The sequence below is a fragment of the Sinocyclocheilus grahami genome, unplaced genomic scaffold (genome assembly GCF_001515645.1).
Source record: "Sinocyclocheilus grahami isolate Dianchi unplaced genomic scaffold, SAMN03320097.WGS_v1.1 scaffold14.1, whole genome shotgun sequence".
Classification (NCBI taxonomy): domain Eukaryota; kingdom Metazoa; phylum Chordata; class Actinopteri; order Cypriniformes; family Cyprinidae; genus Sinocyclocheilus; species Sinocyclocheilus grahami.
Genome location: NW_015505193.1, coordinates 3,716,544 through 3,742,261, shown reverse-complemented (window position 1 = coordinate 3,742,261; position 25,718 = coordinate 3,716,544). Strand labels below are relative to the sequence as shown.

At 36.9% G+C, this 25,718-nt stretch overlaps 1 protein-coding gene across 1 annotated transcript; it reads right to left on the bottom strand.

The window, feature by feature from the left end:
• Positions 1 to 751: 751 nt before the first annotated feature.
• On the bottom strand, positions 752 to 23,263 carry LOC107600920 (uncharacterized protein KIAA0355-like). Its single transcript, XM_016292909.1, has 13 exons — positions 21,955 to 23,263; positions 17,178 to 17,390; positions 15,387 to 15,527; positions 14,722 to 14,817; positions 14,049 to 14,210; positions 13,237 to 13,395; positions 10,314 to 10,411; positions 8,876 to 9,001; positions 7,697 to 8,764; positions 6,210 to 6,386; positions 4,979 to 5,116; positions 4,796 to 4,874; positions 752 to 2,853 (listed from the first exon to the last, which is right to left on the bottom strand). Exons 1-13 carry the CDS (start codon positions 22,456 to 22,458, stop codon positions 2,515 to 2,517), a joined length of 3,300 nt encoding a protein of 1,099 aa, XP_016148395.1. The 5' UTR covers positions 22,459 to 23,263; the 3' UTR covers positions 752 to 2,514.
• Between the last annotated feature and the right edge of the window lie 2,455 nt (positions 23,264 to 25,718).

Below are 25,718 nucleotides of genomic sequence, written 5' to 3'. Positions count from 1 at the left end.
GCGGACATTCATATGAGGGACTATAGAATTAAGTATAGAGTTGCACAGAGAAAAAAATTCCTCCATATATATATATATATATAAAATTACAACTGTATAGTTATAATTATTTTACAATTATAATATATGTTTCATATATGAAATATATAATTATAATTTATTAAATAATGTTCTATATGTATATGTCTCGTTTTTTTAACCACCGAATCGCATTGGCTGAGAGGAAAGACACTCCAGATGTCCGTTGGGGAATATTTTATGTGAATAATTTCATAATGTTTTTACTTCAATGCTTTGTATAGTAAATGTATAAACTACAATAAACACTTGCACTTTTACATACGCAGCAGAAGTCCACAGACCATCGCCATTTCATCACTAATTATTTAGTCTGAATTTGATGAAGCGTATTTTCAGCTCCATTTAGCCATGTTTAAATCCATTCTGCAGAAAATGCTAGTCAGATTCCATCTGGATCTACATATATATCTTGTTATAAAGTATTTACACACCATGTTTTTGTTAACCCAAACACGTTACAGTCATGCGAATGAGGAGAAAATGTGAATACTAAATATGTATGCAAAAGGAATCAAAGACGAAATGAAAGCAGATGTTATGTTATATATTTATTTTTTGCATTGCTGGTACACTTGGAAATAAATCAGTTGCCAGCTCTAGTGAACAATAAGCAACATAAGCCAAGCGGTCGCCCCTCATGTCTTCAGTCAGGGCAACGTCGTTTCTTTCCATTGAATTTTTTTAAACTCCTTTTATTTTTTGAAGCCACTAGTAAACCATTTTGACACAGCTGAGAAATGTTGAGCATTACAGTCCAAGGTCATCGAAAATGTTTAATCTTAAAAAAAAAAAAAAATGCCGAAACAGTTTGGGAGGAAAACACGGACGAAGCAACGGACCTATATTTTGATTGTGCAAAGCACAGAACTATAAAAAGATATATTTATATACAGCAAACGATTCTCTGTAAACATGGTAAGTATGTTAGTTTTCAGAAAACATGGTCATATCATAAATACAGGCAACATTGGCATCGGCAAACGTCACGAAATGAACATTCGGGGCTTTTCAGATGCAGCCCGGAACCACAGAAACCAACGGGAATCCGGGCTCAAAATAACCACCAAAAAAAAAAAAAAACACCCCAATCCGACCAGAACCATTTATTAGTGTTTATAATGGCGTATTTGGTAACCTCTGTAGAAAGAAGGTATAGTTCAACTCTGTAGGAAAGAAAAGAAATGTGCTTCACATCTTGGGAAAATAATGTTTTACTTAATAATAAGCCTATATTACGCTAACTTATAGAGTAATGGTATAATGTGTAAGAAAATACAAAAATAAGATTAATACTGTCAGTATTTGTACAAGAAATATATCGTATTTGAAAGGAATACATGTTATTTTTATGGGAAGTGTTTGTTAGTGTCGTTCTGAAGAAAGCCAATGGGAAAATGAACGCGTTTGACCGTACAGAAGGGTTTGTTTTTGCTAAAAAGTTGTTTCTCTTCTTTCTAGATAGAACTACTACTACGGCTCCCAAACGGCTATTTTTTTTTTTTTTTTTAAAGCACCATTTCCCCCCTCTAAACAATACTTTGGTTAGAGAAAATATCTGCAAGTGCTATTCAAAACAACATGGCACAAAGTTACTAATAACATCCTTTTTTAGTTGTATTTTAATCTTTTTTTTTAATCTCTCAGATGTTGAAAAAGTAGTGTATTTCTTTCAAATTACACCTCTGCTATGATTATTATATTTCTGCCGAGCCTGCTCGAAGCCTCTTCGTAAAAAGTAAATTATTTATAGTTCTTTTTCGTTTCTTTTTTCGAGTCATTTACAAGCTATGGAACAGTAGCTGAGAGCTGCAGTCTGGGTCGTCCCACGTGACATTTGGCAGTTACAGCTATTTAAACACAGTATCGTTATGTGGGACGTCCGGTTAGCAGACCAGGACGTCCGGATCTTCGTAATGCGGCTGCGATAGTGTGCTGTGAGTGAGCACGGTGGCCATGCATATCGAAAAAGTCGTGTAAACTCGAAGCCGAACGCCGCTACGAGACTGAAGGCATCAGTCGTGCCGATGCGGCCGCCAGTGAAATGGTCCGACTAGCTGTTAACATGAATCATGCATCGTTTGGACTGCGTGGAAGGCAGTAATGTTCTGTTTGGGGATGTTTGACACGCATCGGTGTACAAAAATGTTATTGACCACTATGTTAATTGCAAATTTCCCCATAAAAACACTTCTAGTTTACAAGGTTGGAGTCTAGATCAGGTTCACGGCACACCACAAGATCAAGGTTTCTACAACGCCGTGTTTGAATAATTAAATAACATCCTTCCGCTTCCCCGACACAACCGAAACCCCTTTATAAAGTTTCTCAGTGGCGTCCTACTCAAAGCCTTTAAAAGCTGATCTGGGTTCACATCCTGAGCATTACTCAAAATACACGAAAAGGGTCTGCGACCTCTCCCAGCACAGGTCCAGCTCAGTACTGGTGCAGGTACGAGGGTCGATGCTCGGGTTTGAGCGGGAAGGTTTTGAAGCCTTTGCTCAGGATAACCACCAGGGAAACCTGCTGCTGCTGCTGCTGTTGTTGTTGTTGTTGTTGTTGTTGTGTGAACGGGAAGCCGGAGGACATCCCGGAGGATGGAGGACAGTCATTGGCTGTCGACCACACTGGAGACTGCAGCATTTGCATGGAGTCGCCCCATTGGCTGGAAGGGATGGTCATCTGGTAGAGGGAAGAGCTGGGATTGGGCATGGTGTTGGTGTGTGAGGAGTGCTGCCAGGGGGCTTTAGGAGGCCAGGTTTTAGTTTTGCTGTCCTGTAACACAAAGAACACAAGACATTTACATTTACATTTATGCATTTTATCCAAAGTGGTACATCCTTGAATGCAATGAAAGTCCTAAGAATCGAACCCATTACCTTACATCCTGGGAATCGAACCCATGATCTGAGAATCAATCCCTTGACCTTGCATATTGGGAATCGAACCCATTACCTTACATCCTGGGAATCTAACCCATGACCTTTCGTCATGGGAATCAAACCAATAACCTTGTGTCCTAGGAATCAAACATGGGAATCAAACCCATGACCTTACATATTGGGAATCGAACCCATGACCTGGGAATCAAACCCATGACCTTACATATTGGGAATCGAACCCATTATGTAACATCCTGGGAATCGAACCCATGACCTGGGAATCAAACCAATGACCTTATGTCCTAGGAATCTAACATATGGGAATCAAACCCATGACCTTGCATATTGGGAATCGAACCCATTACCTTACATCCTGGGAATCGAACCCATGATCTGGGAATCAAACCCATGACCTTTCGTCATGGGAATCAAACCAATGGGCCTTGTGTCCTGGGAATCGAACATATGGGAATCAAACCCATGACCTTACATATTGGGAATCGAACCCATTACATTACATCCTGGGAATCAAACCCATGACCTTGTGTCCTAGGAATCGAACATATGGGAATCAAACCCATGACCTACCACACTGGGAATCACACCCATGACCTTGGCATTGTTAGCACCATGCTCTTTTTGAGCTATAGGAAAGATTGTTAAATAGCTCCATACAAAGCAAAACAATGCCAATGTGCAAGAAACACACAATAGCACAAAGGTCAATGACAAATGCTGATGCTCAAGATGGTGAAAACAGTTTAACGTATTTAAAAAGTTTCCACTTGAGTTTCAAAGATTCTAAAAACAAGTTTTTAGTTTCTGAGACATGTAATCTGTGTATTCATGGTGATGTTATTCAAATCTTTTTTAAATAATTTTAAAATAAGTGGCTAATAAAAAAAATGTCAAAAGGTTCAAATACAATATATTTATATTGAACAAATATTGACAGTATTAATCTTATATTTGTATTATGCTACACATTATACCATTACTCTATAAGTTAACGTAATATAAGCTTAAGTAAAACATTTTCCCAAGATGTGAGGTACATTTTTTTCTTTCTTAAAGAGTTTAACTGTACCTTCTTTTGCACATTGTCGCAATAAAAAAATTAACTATTTAAAAATAAAGACTTTTTGATAAAATAAAAATACAAATTAGTTTAACATTTTTAAATCTTTTATTTATTTATTTTTTAATTCAAATATTTTTTATTTTTTTTAAATCATAACTATCATGAAGTTTTCTTGGGGTTTTTACATTTAACAACACCTGAAATAACTTTCATAATAAATAATCAGAATCAAATGATCGGACAATTTAGATCAGAGTCCTCTCTGTGATGTCATTTCCTGGCATCTTAACATTGAATTTGATGCGACATCAGAAAATTGTTTAATTAATAATCAAAAATTGTGTTTAATGGGCTAAGTTACAAATACAGTACATTACCAATTTGAAATGCATGGGGCGCCAACTATGAACACAAGGTTGTTCATTTTATTTTTGCAGAAAGACAATCAACTCGTGTAGCAAGAGTTTAAAAACTCTTCAAGTTCTTAGATCCGAACTTTAACGCAGAACTCATTACAGAACCTTTTCCTTAAGATGCACAACTGTTGTCTCAAGTTAATTTGACAGCATTTTAAACACCACATCCCATTTACATATGATCTCTAAACAAAAAAAACAATGTTTTCAAAAAAAATATATATACTGTATATATATATTTACAGTAACAGCTCCATATGAGAAAACACCCACTGTTAAACTCCACCTCTTATTATGATGGAATATATACGTGTGGGTGTTTATTGAGTCATTAGTACCTGGTTACTGTCGTCACTGGCGTGGTGGAGAGGAGGAGAGGGCAGAGTGCATACTTCTTGTTCGCCACAGCTGTGTTTCCTAAAAAAAACACACTCAACATGAGGGACACACTCATCTCAAACACACCGTCCTGACAAAATGTTTTGGATAGAAGTGTCTGATAAACCAAATTAAACTCCTACCGTCTTTGTTTAACAGCCGCCACCAGGTCAGGCCCGGAGAACATGGAGAACAGACTGTCCCCATTGGCTGAGGACGCCTCGTCACTCGAGCTGGCCGAATCCCCCTGATTGGCTGACCAGCCGCTGTTGACCGCCTCCCTGCTCGAAAACAAACATCGATATTAACATATAGAACTATTATTAACTGCAATATTTACACTATGGTTCATAAGTTTGGAATAATTAATTGTTTTATATTTTTAAATAAGTCTCTTCTGCTCACCAAGGCTGCATTTATTTGATCAAAAATACAGTAAAAAAGGGTCAAATATAATTATTACAATTTAAAACAGCTGTTTTTATTATTTTCAGCATCATTCCTCCAGTCTTCAGTGTCACATGATCTTCAGAAATCAGTATAATATGCTGATTTGCTGCTCGAGAAATATTTCTGATTATTATCAATGTTGAAAACAGCTGTGCTGACCAATATTTCTGTGGAAACTGTGATACATATTCTTTTACAGGATTGTTTGATACACAGTTCAAAACAGCATTTATTTGAAACAGAAATCTTTTGTAGCATTATAAATTTCTTGGCACTAAAATATTAAGCAGCAAAAACCATTTTTCAGCATTGATAATCAAAAATGTTGGATAAAACGCAAATCAGCATATTCAAATTTTAATTAAATTCAAATTGTATTTTAAATTGTAATATATCAAATTAATACTGTTTTTACTGTATTTTTGATCAAATAAATGCAGCCTTGGCGTTCAAAAAATTCTATTGGAATAAAAAATAATTATTACAAACTTGACTGGTAGTGTATGATCGCAAAAGCAGCAGAGTACCTTGTTGAACAGGTATTGAGAATTTTGCTCTAATGTGGATATTTCTACTTCATCTCTAACTTTTCCATAACAAGCTAAATTGAAGGTGTTTCATTGTCAATGAACACATTTCCTAGCATCCAAATTGCAGGAGATAAATGATGCTGGTCAATGCTAGTGTTTGTTGTGCAACAGAAAAGATCATTTACTGTGATTTACACGCCTGTCTCTCTAAAGGATTGATCAATGGATTGATAAGACTGTATTTTATGTGCTTAAAAATGAAATGCATCAGAAATCAGTTTTCAAGTGCAGTTCTACTGGACTTCACGAAGTAAGAAAATGGAAACTGAAATAATTGATCATGGATAAAACACAGATGAGACGCTGTGCTGTGATTGGTCGGAGCGTCTCTCACCCCTCGCTGTAGTACTCTGGGTGTGTCCAGCCTCTGTGCTGCTCGTCTGGGTGTGGCCAGTTACTGCGGGTGTTGCTGGGCCGACGAACATGCTGTGCCTGCCGCTTCTGCTGCATGGCCTGATTGACCCCGGCAACATAACGTGCAAACTCTGGATCTGATGTGTGTCGCTGTGTCCTGCTCTTTGTTTAAACTGTCCAGCACAGCAGAAACACATAATAGAGTCCAACACAGACCAGCAATGCACTAAAGTGACCTGCTGCACCACAGTAACTACTACATACACACACACACACACACACACACACATACAGTATAAAAACCATGGCACATTCAACTATGCACTAATGAGAAAACACTTAAGTAATACGTAATACAATTGTGTTGTGATGTGACAACCCCTTATATTACATGCATTCAAGTGTGAGCATCTAACTAAATTCATTACATTAAAATTACACTGTCAATTTGATACATTCTTTCAGAGTGATTCATTCTAAAGAAAATATTGCAATAAAAGCAATGCAATTAATCAAGTGCAGATGGAAACATGAACGCATAGATCACCATTTCATAAATGTAAAAACTGCTGTGACTGCTTCAGTGTTTCGATCCTCACCGAAACAAGGGGTCATGGGCAATATTAGCTCATAAAGCAAAAATAAATAAATAAAAAAACAACCACACAAAACACTAAAAATAGTACAGCAGTAATAGTACTACAGTATAATAAAAGTATTTAATGACGATATGGCAGATTGAAACAAATAAAAAAAAAAATTTTAAATACAAAAATCAGTGTTCTTACTGTTTACTAAAACTATTAAAACAATTTTATAATTGAAATAAAGTTAAAATAAAATATAAATATTAGATGAAACAGTTAAACTTAAAAAACCTAAACAAAAATTATAAATGCTGTCTTGGCAACTAACAGAAATAAATTGGTTAAGTACAAAAATGACTAACTGAAATAAAAATAAATATAAAAATATATATAAAAAAAATAAACTAAGAATAACAAAAGTAAAAAAAAAAAAAAAAAAGATTAAAATGACACTGAAAACATAAAATATTTAATATTTAAATATTAAAAAAACAAACAAATGTGTGACAGTTCCAGCTAAAAATACATTTACTTACACATGTTCTTATACTGTAAATATACATAAGAAAATTAATTTTTAGCTGGGACTGTCATACATTTGAAACGGTTTTATTATGTTTTTGAAAAAATATTTATACTTTTATAATTTTTATATTTTGTATCGTTTTCATTTTTAGTAATTTCTTGTACTTTTGTCATTTTTATTAGTTTTTTAGATTTTTGTAATATTTCTAATTAGCTTTAAGTCATATAGCAATGTTTAGAATTTATCAAATTATTTTAAAAAGTATATATATATACACACACACACACACACACACAAACATATATAAAATGTAATGGCTTAATGTAAAATGATCAGAACTTTCATTCTCTTCCATGCGCCAGAGTTCTGCTCTGATACTCTAACACTACAAAACCTATGATGAACCCGTCTGAGCTGACCGGTCTGTGCTCACCTGCAGGGTCAAAGGGCATGGAGTCTCCCAACACCCCGAACAGACTCTGGTCACTTTGGTCTCGGTTGGGCCAGGTGTTGTTCCGTGGTCCCTGTGGGGGCTTGTGGCCAAGCATCTCCGACATCATGCTGTCCATGTACGTACTGACCAGCCCCAGACTGTAGAGGTCAGAGCTGAGGTCCGGCAGGCCCGGGGCGGGCCACTGCGTCAAGGGCCCGATGGGCGAGAGGCCTCCTAAAGGACCCTGGGGCCACTTGCTGGGGGCTCTTGGCTGCGGGGGCTGCTGGGTAGAGAGCTGCGGGGAAACGGGTGCTGTTTGCTGCGGCGGCTGACCGATCGGCTGCAAGAGATGCTGGTAGAACGGTAGAGTCTGTGAGGTCGGCTGCGACTGCGGCTGCGTTTGCTGCTGTTTTGGTGTTGACGGAAGCTGCTGCTGCTGCTGTTGTTGCTTCAAGGTTTGCGCCAACATTTGAGACACTTGAGACTGCGAGGTGAGCGGAGTCGCTCCGCTGGGCGGCTTCAAGTCGGCCGCATTCGTAGACGCCACAGAGTTCCTCCTCTTCACCAGCGGAGACGCCTGCTGGGATTTCCCCATGTTGAACCCCGATAGGAAGTCGATGACGTCTTGCATCTCCTGGTCGGTGGGCAGGTTCATGCCCTGCTCATCTGCGGATGCGCCGTTGGCGGTCTGCGCGTGGCTGGGGTCAGGTGTGCACGGCATGCTGCTCATCTGCAGGAGGCTGCGCAGGCGGCCGGATTTGTCGTCCGAGCTGCTGCTGCTCCTTGACGGCGTGCTGGGGATGGAGTAACTGCCGCCTGCGCTGGAGTTGGACGAGGTTTTCTTGGTGAAGCGTGAGGTGAGTTTGGAGATGGTTTTGGGGAGGCCGCCGGAGGATTTGGTGCTGTTCCCGGGAGGAAGATCGATGGGGCCGCCGTAATCAGTCGTGTCTCGTTGTAGCTGGATCTGAATGGTGGGCAAACTCTGTTCCCTGCGCACAGAAACACCAGCAAGCAATTACATCATCAATCTATGTTATTTTAATATCATGGAGCGCACTAAGGTATGAAGTTATGATTGCAGCACTAATGCTGACACTGACTTGCGCTCCTTCCAGCGCTGGAGGTCAAACACAGCCGTGTAAAGCACGTCCACCAAGCCGAGGGTCTTCTCGGGATCCAGACTGCGCTGCAGCAGAGACATCGTCGCTGGATCCTCCTTCAGACACCTGCAAGACAAAAAGTACATTTAGAAGATAAGATTAGACTTCACTGTTATCCATTTTACTTTACAGTTTTATTTTATTTCACCAGGAAAGGCTGTTCTCACGCTAAGCTTAGCAGCAGAGAAAATAGATCAAACAAATAAAATACAAAATCTTTTTTTTATTTTTTATTTAACTATATTTTTCTCACAACAATATAAGTCTAGCAATTATATAACTTCTTTCAGTTGAATATTTAATAGAAAATAGGATGCTTTTCCTGAAACTGTCTCAAATTGACCCAAATTAACAAGGGTTAATATCTTCATTAAGAGCATAATGGTTTATTTTATTCACACACAGCATTAATCATCTTTACTTTGAATAAATGGCAAATAAAGCATCTTGAACTCTAGTAACCTGCAGCCAGAGAGGATGTGGATCTACTGACGGTGCTACTCAGATTCAATTAACTGCTATAATTACCATAAATATTGCCGTATACGGTTACTCACCATGTAGAAGGAACCTGGATCACAACTTTAAATCCTTCAAGAGAGATCTGAGGGGCGTAAGCTTCCTTATTCTCAATCTGAGCCGTGTCAACCACAACCTGCACACACACACACACACACACACGTCATCAGGTTTAATAACTGTACTGTACACACCGTCATGAAGATCTGCCAGTATAAATGATGTGTTGCTCGTTCAGTGATCATAATCAATCATTTCTCAGACAAACTAAGTGGACGCTTGAGAGCCCCAGTAACCCGGCTTTTCATCCTGTCAGAGAGCCATTTCCATCCGAAAACACAAATGCAACATTTCCCACAGTTCTTGAAAAGAGGCTGTGAAGCCACGCCATGCAGTGGCATTTGAAATGGAGAAGGCATTTCCTATTAAACAGGAAGTGGGCTATTGTTATTAGGTGTATCCTCAATGTGACTCAACTGACTGAATGAGACTCTCCACTGAAAACACACACGCGATCTTTTTTTTATTTTTTATTTAACTATATTTTTCTCACAACAATATAAAAGTCTAGCAATTATATAACTTCTTTCAGTTTAATATTTAATAGAAAATAGGATGCTTTTCCTGAAACTGTCTCAAATTGACCCAAATTAACAAGGGTTAATATCTTCATTAAGAGCATAATGGTTTATTTTATTCACACACAGCATTAATCATCTCTACTTTGAATAAATGGCAAATAAAGCATCTTGAACTCTAGTAACCTGCAGCCAGAGAGGATGTGGATCTACTGACGGTGCTACTGAGATTCAATTAACTGCTATAATTACCATAAATATTGCCGTATACGGTTACTCACCATGTAGAAGGAACCTGGATCACAACTTTAAATCCTTCAAGAGAGATCTGAGGGGCGTAAGCTTCCTTATTCTCAATCTGAGCCGTGTCAACCACAACCTGCACACACACACACACACACACACGTCATCAGGTTTAATAACTGTACTGTACACACCGTCATGAAGATCTGCCAGTATAAATGATGTGTTGCTCGTTCAGTGATCATAATCAATCATTTCTCAGACAAACTAAGTGGACGCTTGAGAGCCCCAGTAACCCGGCTTTTCATCCTGTCAGAGAGCCATTTCCATCCGAAAACACAAATGCAACATTTCCCACAGTTCTTGAAAAGAGGCTGTGAAGCCACGCCATGCAGTGGCATTTGAAACGGAGAAGGCATTTCCTATTAAACAGGAAGTGGGCTATTGTTATTAGGTGTATCCTCAATGTGACTCAACTGACTGAATGAGACTCTCCACTGAAAACACACACGCGCGCCCAAAGGTCACGGTCACTCCGACCACACACACGGCAAGGACAGAAACAGCGTCATGGAAACCACTTTATGATTATTCAGAAATGATTTTCCTGTAGCCGGAGGCCTTTTCCAAATCCTCAGCATTCAGACTTTCTTTCTTTCTTTTGTGTGAACATTGCTGACAGTGAGTTCATGAAATTATTCTGGAATATCAGGGTTATTAAAAAAAAATTGTTACTTGAATTTAAATAAATGTTAATGAAAAATGTAAGCTTATTTCGGCAATTAGTTTTATTTTTACTCAGTTTAACCATATGTACTGAAAAACTAAAACTTAAATAAAAATTAAAAAAACGGGTCTCACTTCATATTAGGTGTCTTTAACCACTTTAACTACTATGGTAACAGTTTATTTTAAGGTGTTCTTGTTGCACGCTACATGTACTTACTATTATAATAACAATTAATTATGCATAATTAAATGCAAGTAACCCTAAACCAAATCCTAACCATATAGTAAGTACATGTAGATAATTAATATTACAACTACTACTATAGACATTAATTACAGATGTAATTATAGAAAGATATTCTTAAAAATAAGTACATGTAAAAACATGTAGGTACACAAGAGTGCATTGTATCAAATTATTAATTTACATGTAAGTGCATAGTAGTCAAAAACACAATATTAAGTAGTTCCAAAAAAAATTTTAATTAAATAAATACAAGTGACAAAAACACTTTAAATTTAAAATGAAAAGAACATCTATTAAAAAAATTTAAATCTTGATACTAAAATAACACTGCTCTGGATTGGACATATTAGTTAATATTGGTTGATAGAAAGTTTAATAGAAAAGAAGATGCTTTTCCTGAAACTGACTCAAATTGACCCAATTTTAATAAAAATAATGAAATCATGAAAACAAAAGGTTCCTAGGCTGTTACGAGCACTTCTCAGGTCAGATTAGGAAACTGAATATGCTAACATTTGTGAGGTTTATGAAATCAAATCTTTCAAGGACAACTCATAGTTTTCTTTGAGACACATTTAGAAGCAAGCAAATATCATACGATGATACATGAGTCCATTCTACTACAGATAGATCATTGCATCATATGCACCCACTTCTAAACGTCACTGATAAACAGATCAAATGTAAACTACCTTGAATGCATTAAAGCAATGTAAGTCACTTTGAATAAATGTAGAAATGTAAATTAGGGATGCACCGAATGTTCGGCAACCGAAATTATTCGGCCGAAAATAGCAAAAAAAATCTATTTCGGTGTTCGGAATAAGCGAAAAGGCCGGATAATATGTACCGAACAATGACTAACGCAATCAAATAGAGGCACGCACTAATGCAGCAAACATGTTGGCAGTATTTAAAACTATCAGAGAAAGACGCAGAAATCATTACAAGCACGAAGCACCGACAGCGAAAGACTGTTTAGTGCTGCATCACATGTCTCCGATGAGAAGAAGAGGTGGCTGATGCTGGTGGTTAGGTTACTGTATGATGATTGAAATCACGAAATGGCCTCAAACGATTAGTAAATAAACTGCAGAATGTTATATTTTCTAATGCGCTGAAACGGTTACTCGTCATTTGCTCAGTAACATTTTTGTGAAAGGCATGTGACAATGTGATACGCGCGGCAAGCATCTTCCCAAATTCATAATGAGAATCATTTATAAATCTGCATGCTGTTGTCAACAAAAAGAAGCACTGAGATCTACCTGCGGGTTTCTGCCCAAATAAAAGCAGAGCAAACTCCATCAACATTCATAAATGATAGTATTGTAATTTTACTGTTGTTCTGTAAAATAAAATAAAAAAGACAATAATAATAATTACCCTACAACAGCTCTATTAATACATTTATTATAACATTCACATATAGTGTTCAAATCGGGATCTGTAATATATTCTAATGTTTTAAAAGAAGTCTCTTCTGCTCAGCAAGGCTGCCTTTATTTGTACAGTAAAAAATACATGCCTGATTCAAGTCTCAAAAATGGCCAAAAAAATATTATTTTACCAACGTATTAATTTTGAGTTAAATTGTGCTTTGTTGGTATAATGTCTGCTAGAATGTTAAAAAATGTTCAGTGTTAAGTAAATATTTTTAAATAGTTGTTTTGTAATTTATTTTTTTATTTGAAAAGCATGACAAAACCGTAAAAAGCACATTTTGGCTATTTAATTTATGCAATTGTGGAAAAAAAATGGCAAAACGGGCCTACATGGGGGAAAAATTAGAAAAAACCTGTTCGGTATTCGGCCCAGTGTTTCATTTTGTTCGGCTTCGGCCAAGAATTTTCATTTCGGTGCATCCCTAATGTAAATGCAGCACAAAAATGTGGTTGATGGTTTTATACATGTCTTATAAGTGTCTGAAATAAGCTGCAATGTGGATCAGACTTTAAGCCGTCAGTCAAGCGTGTGAAACTCACCAGTCCAGCCTGTCCAAACAGCAGCTGAACGGCCGTCTTACAGGCTCCTCTCCAGCTGGAGGGACACACCTGGTTCAGCACCTCTGTGACGGGGGAATCGTCCCGCACGGCCACACCGTTCTGATCCACCGCATCCTTGATCAGCTGCAGCACAGCATGCTGGGAAAGAGGTTTCATTGAATTTAGATGATTCTCTTTACTGTAATGTGCATGAATGTTTTACTGCACAATTTAAACAACACTACCGTACAAAAATGTAATGTGATCGATAAGATGTTTCTGAAAGTCTGCATTTATTTGATCAAAAATACAGTAAAACAGTGAAATATTATTACAATTCAAAACAACTGTTTCTATTTGAATATACAGTAAACTGTCATTTATTTCTGTGATGTGCAGCTGTATTTTCAGCATCATTCCTCCAGTCTTCAGTGTCACATGATCTTCAGAAATCATTCTAATATGCTGATTTGCTGCTCGAGAAACATTTCTGATTATTATCAATGTTGAAAACAGTTTGTGGAAACTGTGATTCTTTGATGAATAGAAACTTCAAAAGAACAGCAAAAAAAAAGTATTAATTTTTCACCAAAATCTTACTAACCCCAAACTTTTGACCAATAGTGTGTATTGCATTTAAAGGGAGAACATGCTTACTTGTCACGAAAATAATAAAAAACTGCTAAATGGTCTTATAAGAGACTAATTTTCCTGTTTTGGATGTGAAATGAGACAGAAATCTTCACAAATGGGTAAAACAAACAGCCTGAGATCTGCACTAGTCATCATTCATAAGTGTGTGTTCTGGGTACCATTTTAAGCTTGAGGTTATCTGATGCGCTTTCGTTGAAAGAAACTCCTCGGAGGAGATGAGAGCCGATCTGGACGGGGATTGTGGGTAATTCACACTGGATGGGCTGAGACGTGGTGTGAAAGCGTCCGGCCTGCTGGGCCTCGGCGTCACTGCAGCAGCCCTGTAAAAATCACACAATAAAATCACATGACTGAGCCAAATACATGACAACACACAAGTGCATGTGCCTGTGCGGATACAATCATAAAAGTCAAGCTTACAAGCAACAGGCTGCAAAATGAGCGCTTCTGAGGAAGAATTAATCGCTGGAAGATTGCAATGGTTTCATGGCAGCAAAACCATGAACGTTTCATTTACATTTATTCATTTGGCAGTACTTACTGCCAGTACTTACATTCTTCAACTTACAGTTGAAGAACACAACCAGCTATTTCCCCAGTGACTCATTTGAGGCACAAAGTAAAAGAAATGTGGTTCGTTGTTTTAGAAGTCAGTCAAAAGGTCTCCTCCTGTCTAAACAAATAGCTCTTATCCAGAATATGATGCAAAGTGGATCACACACTTGATGTGGACAGTCAAACATCTGTTTCTGTGCAACTACTGAACACATGAACCTCCAGAAAGCAGCTTTAATCTGCACTAAACTCTAATTCCACACACGACAAACATACCTGCAAAGCTGCTTCCACTGATTTGGGATTAAGGTGAAATCCGGCCTTCAGCGCGTATTCACTGTGACCCAAAGAGTCTAACGCCGCTTTATACGCCTGCAACACACACACACACACACACACAGAGCCTTATTAATGTCAGTGGGTCATTTATTGGCTCAAAATAAGCCTCATTATAAACAGATTTTTTATGCATTTTTATTACATTAGTGTATATCTCTATTCAATAGCGTGTCACATTTTACTTATAAAGTCCTGCAGGTGATCAACAAATTCTTTAAAACAAAACTATTACATGTACTCAAATAATATGAGCTGATATAAATAGTTTAAAATATTTTTTGACATGTCATATACATGAAATACTAGGTAATATCACTTTTTTCCAATTATATATGTATATGCTTTTCAGTTCTTACTGATGCATTTGAGTCAACAAGCCCTGAAAATATTATATTTTATATATTATAAATGCATCAGTCAGAACTGAAAAGGATAACAGACTGGACATCGCAAGGTAAGATTAAAACGAAATCAAACAGATACTGAAAAGGCTCTTGCAGTGTTTGAAGGAGAGCCACATTAATTCATTATGACTTTACAACACTAACAATCACTGCAATAACTACAATGTTCTGGTAGAAATTTGTTACGGTGGTGTTCACCTGTAGAGCGTTGTTGATCTTGGCATTGAGCTCTTTGAGCTGGTGTTCAGGGATGGAGGTGTTCTGAGAGCAGAAGAGCTGCTGTACCTGAATGCCAGACAGACAGCCGTCTCTCCCTCTCTCCCTGAGACACGCCGTCACCTGAAACACACACACACACACATTTCACATACAAAACACTGCGTCCTGCCACACTGCTGCTGCTAATCTTATTTATGCACTTCATTTTTAAGTAGTTTAGGTACATAATATATTCAATTATTATTATTGCAAAAATACTAAAAATAAATACTATACTATAAAAGTAATACTAAATAATATACATATGTGACCCTGCAGCACAAAAGCAGTGTTAAGTCGCTGGGGTATATTTGTAGCAATAGCCAAAAATAAATTTTATGGGTCAAAATTATAGATTTTTCTTTTATGCCAAAAATCATTAGGATATTAAGTAAAGATCATGTTCCATGAAGATATTTTGTAAATTTCTCACCATAAATATCTTAAAGCTTCATTTTTGATTAGTAATATGCATTGCTAAGAACTTCATTATGACTGGTTTTGTGCTCCGGGGTGACATATAATATATACACCACAGTTCAAAAGTTTGGGATCAGTAAGACTTGTAATGTTTTTTAAAGAAGACTCTTCTGCTCATCAAGGTTGCATTTATTTGATCAAAAATACAGAAAAAACAGTAATCTTGCAAAATGTTATTACAATAAAAAATAATGGTTTCTATTTTAATGTCCTTTAAAATATAATTTATTTCTGTGATGCAAAGCTGAATTTCCATCAGCCATTACTCCAGAATAAAGTGTCACATGATCTTCAGAAATCATTCTAATATGCTGATTTATTATCAGAATTATCAATGTTGGCAACAGTTGTGCTGCCAAATATTTTTGGGGAAACTGCAATATTTTTTTCAGGATTCTTTGATTAATAAGTTAAAAAGAACAGCATTTATTCCAAATATAAATATTTTCTAAGAATATAAATCTTTGCTATCACTTCTTCTATCACAATTTAACAACTTAACAATTTTCTAATTTCTTTAAAAAAAAAAAAAGAATAAAAATGTACTGACCCCAAACTTTTGAACGATAGTGTACATTGTTAGAAAAGATTTCTATTTTAAATAAATGCTCTTCTTTAAGTTTTTATTCATCAAAGAATCCTGAAAAAAAGTATCACAGGTTCCAAAAAAAGATTAAGCAGCACAACAGTTTCCAGCACTGATAATAAATCAGGATATTAGAATGATTTCTGAAGATCATGTGACACTGAAGACTGGAGGAATGATGCTGAAAATACAGCTTTACATCAGATAAATAAATGAGATTTTAATGTATACTAAAATAGAAAAATGTTATTTTACATCATAATAATATTTCACAATATACATTTTTTTCCCTGTATTTATCAAATAAATGCAGCCTTGATGAGCATAAGAAACTCCTTTAAAAAACATTCAAATTCGTTCTGATCCCAAACTTTTGAACGGTAGTGTGTATATATATATATATACACATTTTAAAATCATTATGTCAGGGCTGGTTAATTCAAATGCATCAGTGTTTATTTTATCTGAAATATTTAGGTAAGTATCTGAGGTAGTATGCAGTCTAAACTGAACAAGATGACAGACTGGACGTCACAAAGTAATATTTTGACAATTAATGGGTGAACTACAAAAAACTAAACATTTTTATTATTTTTTATTAAGACAATAAATGGGTGAATCGCACAAATAATGGTTGGTCATGCATTGACTGGTGGTGTTTGCACCTCTGACGCTCCTTTCCATGAGCGGACGGCCTCCTCCAGCTCCGTCAGGGGCCCGGGGCTCGTGTTCTGCGTGTGGGCGTTTCCGTGTCTCTCTTGAACCTGCGCTAGCGCCTCGGCCAGACAGGACTGCGCCACCGGCTGGACTTTCTGCAACGCCTGTGACAAGAACTGGAAATGCACCTGCATCACCGTCAGGAAGCAGCGGCCCAGCACCTGCGAAAGAGTTACATCAAACCGTTAACCACAAAACAACATCAAAACTGACTTTCAATCACGCCCTAATAAATCCGTTTTATTTATCTATATATGCTTTTATGTCTACAGTAATGGCACTTTTGTGTATAATCACCGTGTATCTGTTTGTATTGCTTTTGTAAATAAATAAATAAACGTGTCTTATTTCTGCACAAATTAAAGCATGTTGTTGTTGTTTTTTTATCTGTTTTAATGGCTTATTTAAATTTTAAGAAACAGGCTTTTTGTCTAATAAATTTAATTCATAAAACTAAGAATTTTATCATTTAATTAGATTTTTTACAATAATTGGAGTATATGCTGTGTTTTTTTCTGGCTTTAAGATTTAATACAAATTTATTAAATGAAGCCAATAAAACAACAATTGTATTACTCTATTAAAAATATTAATAAAAATTATTTTTTTCGGAAACAAAAAGCTGCACAATAGAGATTTACTGATAAAATTAAAATGTGGAAGAAAAAAATGTGTGATGATCCTTAAAGTTGTAATAATTTTATGTAAAAAATGATATTAATAATAATAATAATAATAAATAGTATCATTGTTTATTTATTATTATTATTATTATTATTCTTTGCTGGTCTTATAGTGAGATTCATCAATGCATGTTACTCTGCACAAAAAAAAGTCTGCTTTGATCAAAAAAGGCCACAGAAGGTGATGTTTTTACATAAAAACAAAAAATCATCAGAATCAGCCTTTAGCGTTGTCAAAAGCAGGGATCGTTTTTCTGAGAATGAGATAAAGGGGATGTGTCTAAGCTTTCCTTATGTCATGTGTTCATTAAAGCAGTCTTTACATCATAGAAGAGACTTCAAAAACAACAATCAGGCCAGAAACAGGCACGTACATCTGGTGCTGATGTTTTTTTAATAAGCAGAACCAAAACCACACACCAAATGAGGCAAGAAACCCCTTCGAGGTCAACGCAGCAGACCGCGCTTGATGCTCCGGGAACCGGCGGTCGATCCCGGTAGCAACGAGCGTGTTCGAAACATTCGACACAGATGCATTCTGAGCAGATTTACAGAGTCACTGCCGTATCACGTCCTAAACAGAGAGTCTTTCCTGACTCACGGAGTCTTACTCAGCAGGACGAGAGCGTGGAGACAAGATGCATGATGCGATTCCTTCCCCCAGCTGTTCATAAAGTGTCACTCCCACCACAGCAGAAAGGGTTTCTTTTACAGGTATCTGCTGCAAATATCTACAGGCCAAGTTGTAAAGACAGAAATATGCCGTCTTGTGCAACAGGAGACAGGAAAAACAAGGCGGCGCCAGTTTCAGTCTTTCACCGCTCGTGCAGAAACACCTGAGAGCCGACAGCGTATACAGGCGACAGATTTGGACACACCGCTAATAAGGGCATAAATCAACTAACTGTATTATTAAAGGCTAATTTAAAGGTTTCAGGGCTCGTTCACTTGTTGGCGACGGGACAGGAAAGATATGGACAAGTGAAACTTACTACATAGCTCAAGTAAAACCCTCTAAGGGTCCATAATTATAAAATTTAAAAAAATAATAAAATGCAGTAACTTATTGAGGCTTTTAAAACATGAAATACTGTAAAAAGTAAGGAAATTCTCAAATTAATTATATTACTGTATAATGTAATTTAACACTGATAGATAACATAAAAAATGTATATAAACATTAATATAGAATAATATTTAATATGACTAATTATTATTATTAAAACAATATTGAAATAATAATACAATATTAATATATGATATTTTGTATTGTTGTCATCATCATTATTAATAATAATTAATTATTAGTATTATTATGACAATAATTCTTATATGGGGAAAGAACCGTGTGAAAGAAAAATAGAAACTAAAGCGTCTAAAAAGAGTTTATTTTCAAGATCAAGAATGCAGAAAGCAAAGATTATTGTTTCGGTGATTTGATTCGCATTGCATCCTTAACGGTATTCAGTTCACTGCATTTCTTAAAAAATCATGCAGAATCAATCTGGGTGAACATAAACTAAACTAAATAACTACACCATCTAAACTAATTTGTCCAGCCCAGATTTAGACGAGGCTTGAACAGCAGTGTTGTGTCTTCCAATCCATCGTCGGCTGTAAATATGGCCTTATCCATAAAAAAATCTCCCAGGATCAGCATTCATCACTGTATTTTTATTGAGGGCACCCAAAAAGAGCGCTGCTGATTGGCTCAGCAGTGCAGTGGGTGTATTTCTGTAGCGGCGCTTCATCGAGACAATCGTGGTGTCAGCTAACACCCCGGGGACGGGAATACCCTGCTGTCGCCCTGCCAGCCCAATGTAAACAGGAGAATCAACTTGCTCCTGAGATTCCCGCCAGGCAGGAAGGGCCACTCGCAAACAAAACACTCATTAGCAAACACAAGACGCTGAATAGACAACTGTAAAGTCTGTGCTGTGTTTACAGAGAGCGCTAATATGCGTGCATTCAAGAAATACTTCCTCACGAGTTCAGCAGGCTGCGCGCAGTTCAATAAACAGTGACATTTTCATGCATATCTGGCAGCTGAAATGCTCTGGCAAAAAAGAAGCAGCAGAACTGGTATGTTTTTTACGTTCTGTACGAACCACAAGCCTTGTTCACAAGACAAGCCGAAACTTTCCAGAGCAGTTGCTGTAAAAATTTCCGGGTGAGTATTCAGGACATTTTTTCCTCTTCTGCAAACATTATAAAACACTTTCAATATTTGAAAACATCCCACAGCAAGCATGTTCAGGCGGAAATAATTTGGAATTGCCAGAATATTCCGTTTCATACTTTTGAAAACTTTGGCATTTTGTGTTTAGCGCGAGGTTCCGTTGGGACTCCAATCTGGTCTGTAGAGCTCCAGGTCTGGCTCGGGTCCCTGCCGCAGCGCGCCTGTTTTAAAGGCCTGTGGTGTGAAGCCTTCCTGCTCGGAGCGTGACCACATCCACCAGGGCACAAACCCTCGCTCATAAAGGCATCATTGCAGCTTATATGTGTCCCTCGAGTAGAGACATGGAGACTGACCAGCTCAACTCACACAGCCAACCACACCAGCTAGAAAGTATGTTCACTTGGAGAGAGATGGATAGAGAGAGAGAGCATCTGGTTTCCGAAAATATCTCTGAACAGAGGAATTCCTCTATGAAAGATCTGGAGGCCTCTCTTCTCTCCGCCTCTGAAAAATAATCAGTGTCTGGAGGAACAACAACAGCTTGACGGTAAGCATCCACTGCTAGAACAAACGTCACAGGTTTCGTTCCAGGTAGGGCTGGATTTATAAGGATTCTTGTCCGGTCCTTCTAAAATTGTACTTTGAGTGAGACACTTAACCCCTTAGTTGCTAGTCTTACACACAGACTGTTAAAAAGAGATTCTAAAGTGAATTACATTAAAAGGGCATTTATGGATATTCTAGAGTTTTAAATAGTTGCACAATAAATTTGCGTGGGAAAAAAATCTAAATACTATTGAGTTAAAAACTGTGATTGATTTAAAATGTGATTTATGAAATACAAAAAAAAGCTACAGGTTTGCTGTGCTTCTTTGTATGGCTGCACAATTTGGCCCAGTTTTTTATGATTATATACTGGCATGACTATGAATAATAATAATCTTTATTATTATTATTAATAATAATAATAATAATAATAATAAATATAATTAAATAATTAAAATAATACTACTAATTATAATAATAATTAAAATATTTATAACAAAATTAAGTACAACAAAATATAACATAACATTAAGAAATATTAATATTGTAATATTTCATTGTAAAATGTAAAAAATTATATTAAAAAAAATTATATAATTTTTGTAAGTATTGTTATTAATTACAAAAAAATTACAATACTTACAACAATTATTATTCTATTATTTTTCATAAATACTATATGTTATTTTGCAATGAAATATCACATAATATGAAATATAACATACATATTTTCCCCTGTATTTCTTCATTTTCAAACGTTTAACCAGTTTTAAGTTGAAAGCTACAGGGAGATCTTAAAGCTTCTCTTTTGTTAAAGCCAGTTTATATGTGACTGCGAAGACGTTTTTTTAAAGACCTTTTTGTAAATGCACATTATAAGCAACCTAAACTCAAAGCAGAAGCAAAGAAGAGTTTGTGTGGAGCAGCATTTGATGTGAACAGAGACACTGAAAACACCAGATCATGAGCTGCTCATGTGTAAACAAAGTTTACACACACAGTTCGGCGCTTCGCTCTGAAACATGCAGCACATATATTTATCTTATTAAATGTTGGCTTTTGCGATTGCATAATTGCACTAAGCCGTATCACGATTTAGACTGTCTGATGCATCTATATTACATACAAATAAATGGCGAGAGCTTTACAAAATCCACAAGCTCCAATCTGATTGGCTCCTAAAAACACTTCCAAGAAAGCTTTTGAAAAAGCAAGATTTTAAAACACCAAGTAGCCTGTAAACAAGACATTAAGCTACCTTTAGCCTCAAAGACTAGTACTTCTAAACATCAACATGCAATAATACATTTGACTTACCTCCACGTCCTGCCGGCTGAAGTCGTTCTGGTCTTTGAAGTTAGCCGCGCCTGCGCTGAGCTCCATCAGCATTTTGCCGATCTCGGGCTTTATTGCTGTGGTGAGCCGGCTGGTCGTTTCCATGACATGTTCCTGCACGTCCTTCAGTTGCATAGCTGCTTTGGAGTAACGCGAGTCCCGGAAAACACTGCCGAAGAGCTCGGTCAGGAACGCGCTCGCGCGGCAGAACGCATTCAGTGCATCCAGGTATTTGGAGATGCCCTGCTGGATGTCTGCGATCGCCGTGGTGGCGCCGGGGGGCGGGGCGTGGCAGCCAGAAGGGGAGGAGCCTATGGTCGCCATGGGAGAAGGGGTGGAACAAGAAGAGCCCAACGGGGCGCTGAGGGTCCGGCTGAGCTCGGGCAACTGGAACTGCTGATGCTGCTGCACTTTGTGCTTGGACCCGCCAAGCAAAAAGCGCAGCTTGTAGTCCATTTTACTTTCTTGTGCACTGCAACAATACATAAGTATTCAATGCACCCAGGAAGTATCGGTCCTCTCGACTTCACCTTCGAATGAGTTCTGGATGCCTAATCTGGGTCTCCTTGAATCAAGTAAATAGATAGCTTAAAGATCCCATTAGAGGGGCAGTCATGACAGTAACCCGCTGTGAAACGATGGAGAGAGTGGCGCGAAGGAAGGTTCGAGGAAATCTTGCAGCCCAGCTGCAACTCCGAACGCAGCTCACATGAAAACGTTTGCCAAAAAAAAAAAAAAAAAACACAAAATATCCCAGTGAAAGTTATTTTCCCTTAGAACTGGTTCACGGGTGCCTCTCGGGAAAAAAAACGATCTAGCTTCAATCCTGGACGAAAATCCAAAGTGCGTAATCAATCCTTCAAATGGAAGCGAAAAACCCTTCTTTCCGAGCTCTTTCCGTAGGCCTCTAATAAAAATAGAAAAATCGTAAAAATCTCTCAGCAAAAGACTATGAATTTTCAGAAAAGGAAAAACAGTGGCAGGATTGGCACGAGCTACAGGGTGATGTTGTCTTGGCACGTTGCGGGCCTGCACTGCTCTGACGGATCCAGTCGGTCAGAAGGGTTGTGAGCGCCGTACAGCTGGTCAGGGGTCGAGCGGGGGCCGGTTGAACAGACGCAGCTGCCGGGAGAGATCACCGGGCTCCCTCTTGATCAGTTTCCAGTGCCTGAGGTAGTTAATACTCACAACGGAAACAAATGTGCTTCCAGATAGGGGTGTCTCAGCAAACGCGGGCCACAGCAACAAAAGCACGAACTATCTATAAGGCCTCGCAGTCATTTCCTGCGAAAGAGACAAAGAGGGAATATCAGAGAGATATCACAGGGAGGATGTGTTTTGACATTTGTTTCTAAGCGTCCCCTGGAGATTTGATTCAGGCGTTCGTTTTCAAACGGAGCACTAATTAGTGCATTAGATAGAGTTTCTCTGGTCATTAAATCATTCAACTGAATAAGGCCTAAATCACACTGTTGTTGCATTTGTGTGCAAAAGAATCAATTTTTCACAGTAATATAAATGTAAGTTCACCGAATTAAAATTGTGTATAAAGAAACAGCACAGAACCTGTGTTAACAAGAAAACTATTAAAAATAGATTTTGGTACAAAATTTAATTATTAATATTAGATTAAAATAAGTATGTTGATGCACTAAAATAACTAACTAAGCGTCCCCTGGAGATTTGATTCAGGCGTTCGTTTTCAAACGGAGCACTAATTAGTGCATTAGATAGAGTTTCTCTGGTCATTAAATCATTCAACTGAATAAGGCCTAAATCACACTGTTGTTGCATTTGTGTGCAAAAGAATCAATTTTTCACAGTAATATAAATGTAAGTTCACCGAATTAAAATTGTGTATAAAGAAACAGCACAGAACCTGTGTTAACAAGAAAACTATTAAAAATAGATTTTGGTACAAAATGTAATTATTAATATTAGATTAAAATAAGTATGTTGATGCACTAAAATAACTAAAACTGAAAAATAAAGATAAACAGAGACATTTAAAAAAAAAAAAAATTACTAAAACAAAAAAAATTCAATAAAAAAAATTACTAAAACACAAATTAAATACTAAAAATATAAAAATAAAAGCCAATTCAAATTATTAATAAATACTATAAATAATAGTTTAGAAATAAAAACAACTTTCCTCAACAAGAGACATGATTCGATGAAACATTCATGTCAAATGGAAGTAAAACTATTAAAAACAGACTTCGGTAACTAAAAAATAAAATAAAATAAAATGTAAATAAAAAATTAAAGCTAAAATGGAGATATGACAAAACTAAAAAAGACAAGAGCACAAAACAGAATTACTCAAATTAAAATGAAAACTAAAAATGCACAAATAAAAGCTAATTAAAAATATTAATAAAATATAAAATCACACTAAAATAGCAATGCCATGTTTCCTCAACAAGACACATTATTTGCGTAATTATTCATGTCAAAATGGGGCATGTTTATCTGATTAAATGTAATATTTAGTGCTAAACTGCCGTCACCAACTATGAGCAACAGCATGTAATGCATGAGTTAGTAAACACTGCTATATTCCCCGAACAGAACACACTGAAACAACAATTAACAATAGGCCTTACGTCACGAAAACAATGTCTGACACTCATTATTCAAACCTGACAGAACACTGCAGGACAACACTGAAAAAGCACAGCATCTCACTGTCTGAAGAGCAGCCCATCACAATATCTGCAATTCAAAACCACCGGGTAAAACCCATGAGAGACGTGTTGTTTTGGTCTGACATTATGCAAAAAGTCCCTTTGCATTTGCATAAGCAGAAAAATATAATGCCACACAATTTGCTCATTTTAACAGCTAAAGTCGTCACGCTTCAGAAGACAGCCACAGGTGCTGGAGTGTCTTTTATTGAATGTAAAACACATTCTGTGTGAAACGTGCCACAGAACACACTGAAACAACAATTAACAATAGGCCTTACGTCACGAAAACAATGTCTGACACTCATTATTCAAACCTGACAGAACACTGCAGGACAACACTGAAAAAGCACAGCATCTCACTGTCTGAAGAGCAGCCCATCACAATATCTGCAATTCAAAACCACCGGGTAAAACCCATGAGACGTGTTGTTTTGGTCTGACATTATGCAAAAAGTCCCTTTGCATTTGCATAAGCAGAAAAATATAATGCCACACAATTTGCTCATTTTAACAGCTAAAGTCGTCACGCTTCAGAAGACAGCCACAGGTGCTGGAGTGTCTTTTATTGAATGTAAAACACATTCTGTGTGAAACGTGCCACGAGACTTAATTAGGACTGACTAGTTGTACGGACTAGGTTCACATCTAGGTTCACCATTTTCACTTCCCTAAAGGTAGGGTCAGGCAATTTGGCAAAAATACTATTACAATAAAATCATTCAATATCAATATTCAACACAATATTCATTTCATACTATTAACGGGGAAGGAAATCATTGTTTCATGTTTGTTAGACCTCAAGAATAAATGTATACATAATTTGCTTACAAATAAACTGCAAAGAATAATTTTTAATGCAGGCCCCATGAAATAGGTTTTATTTTTCCACAAAATCTGGTTTTATTTTTTTTTTTACCGTAATTCTGTGTTATGATTTGTTTGGTTTATCACCAAAATTGTATCCAATGAAATTAATTTTAAAAAACGTAACAATTTAATAAAGCTTTTTAATCAATAATTACCTCATCCGTGAGCATCCTCCTTCATAGCATG

Excerpts from the sequence above, each read along its gene's own strand:
- LOC107600920 (XM_016292909.1), bottom strand. The coding sequence starts at position 22,458 with ATGTATTGTTGCAGTGCACAAGAAAGTAAAATGGACTACAAGCTGCGC. Across the intron at positions 17,391-21,954 it reads TCAGCCGGCAGGACGTGGAG|GTGCTGGGCCGCTGCTTCCT; the intron begins GTAAGTCAAATG and ends ACTCTTTCGCAG. Across the intron at positions 8,765-8,875 it reads CAGCGCTGGAAGGAGCGCAA|GGAACAGAGTTTGCCCACCA; the intron begins GTCAGTGTCAGC and ends TTCTGTGCGCAG.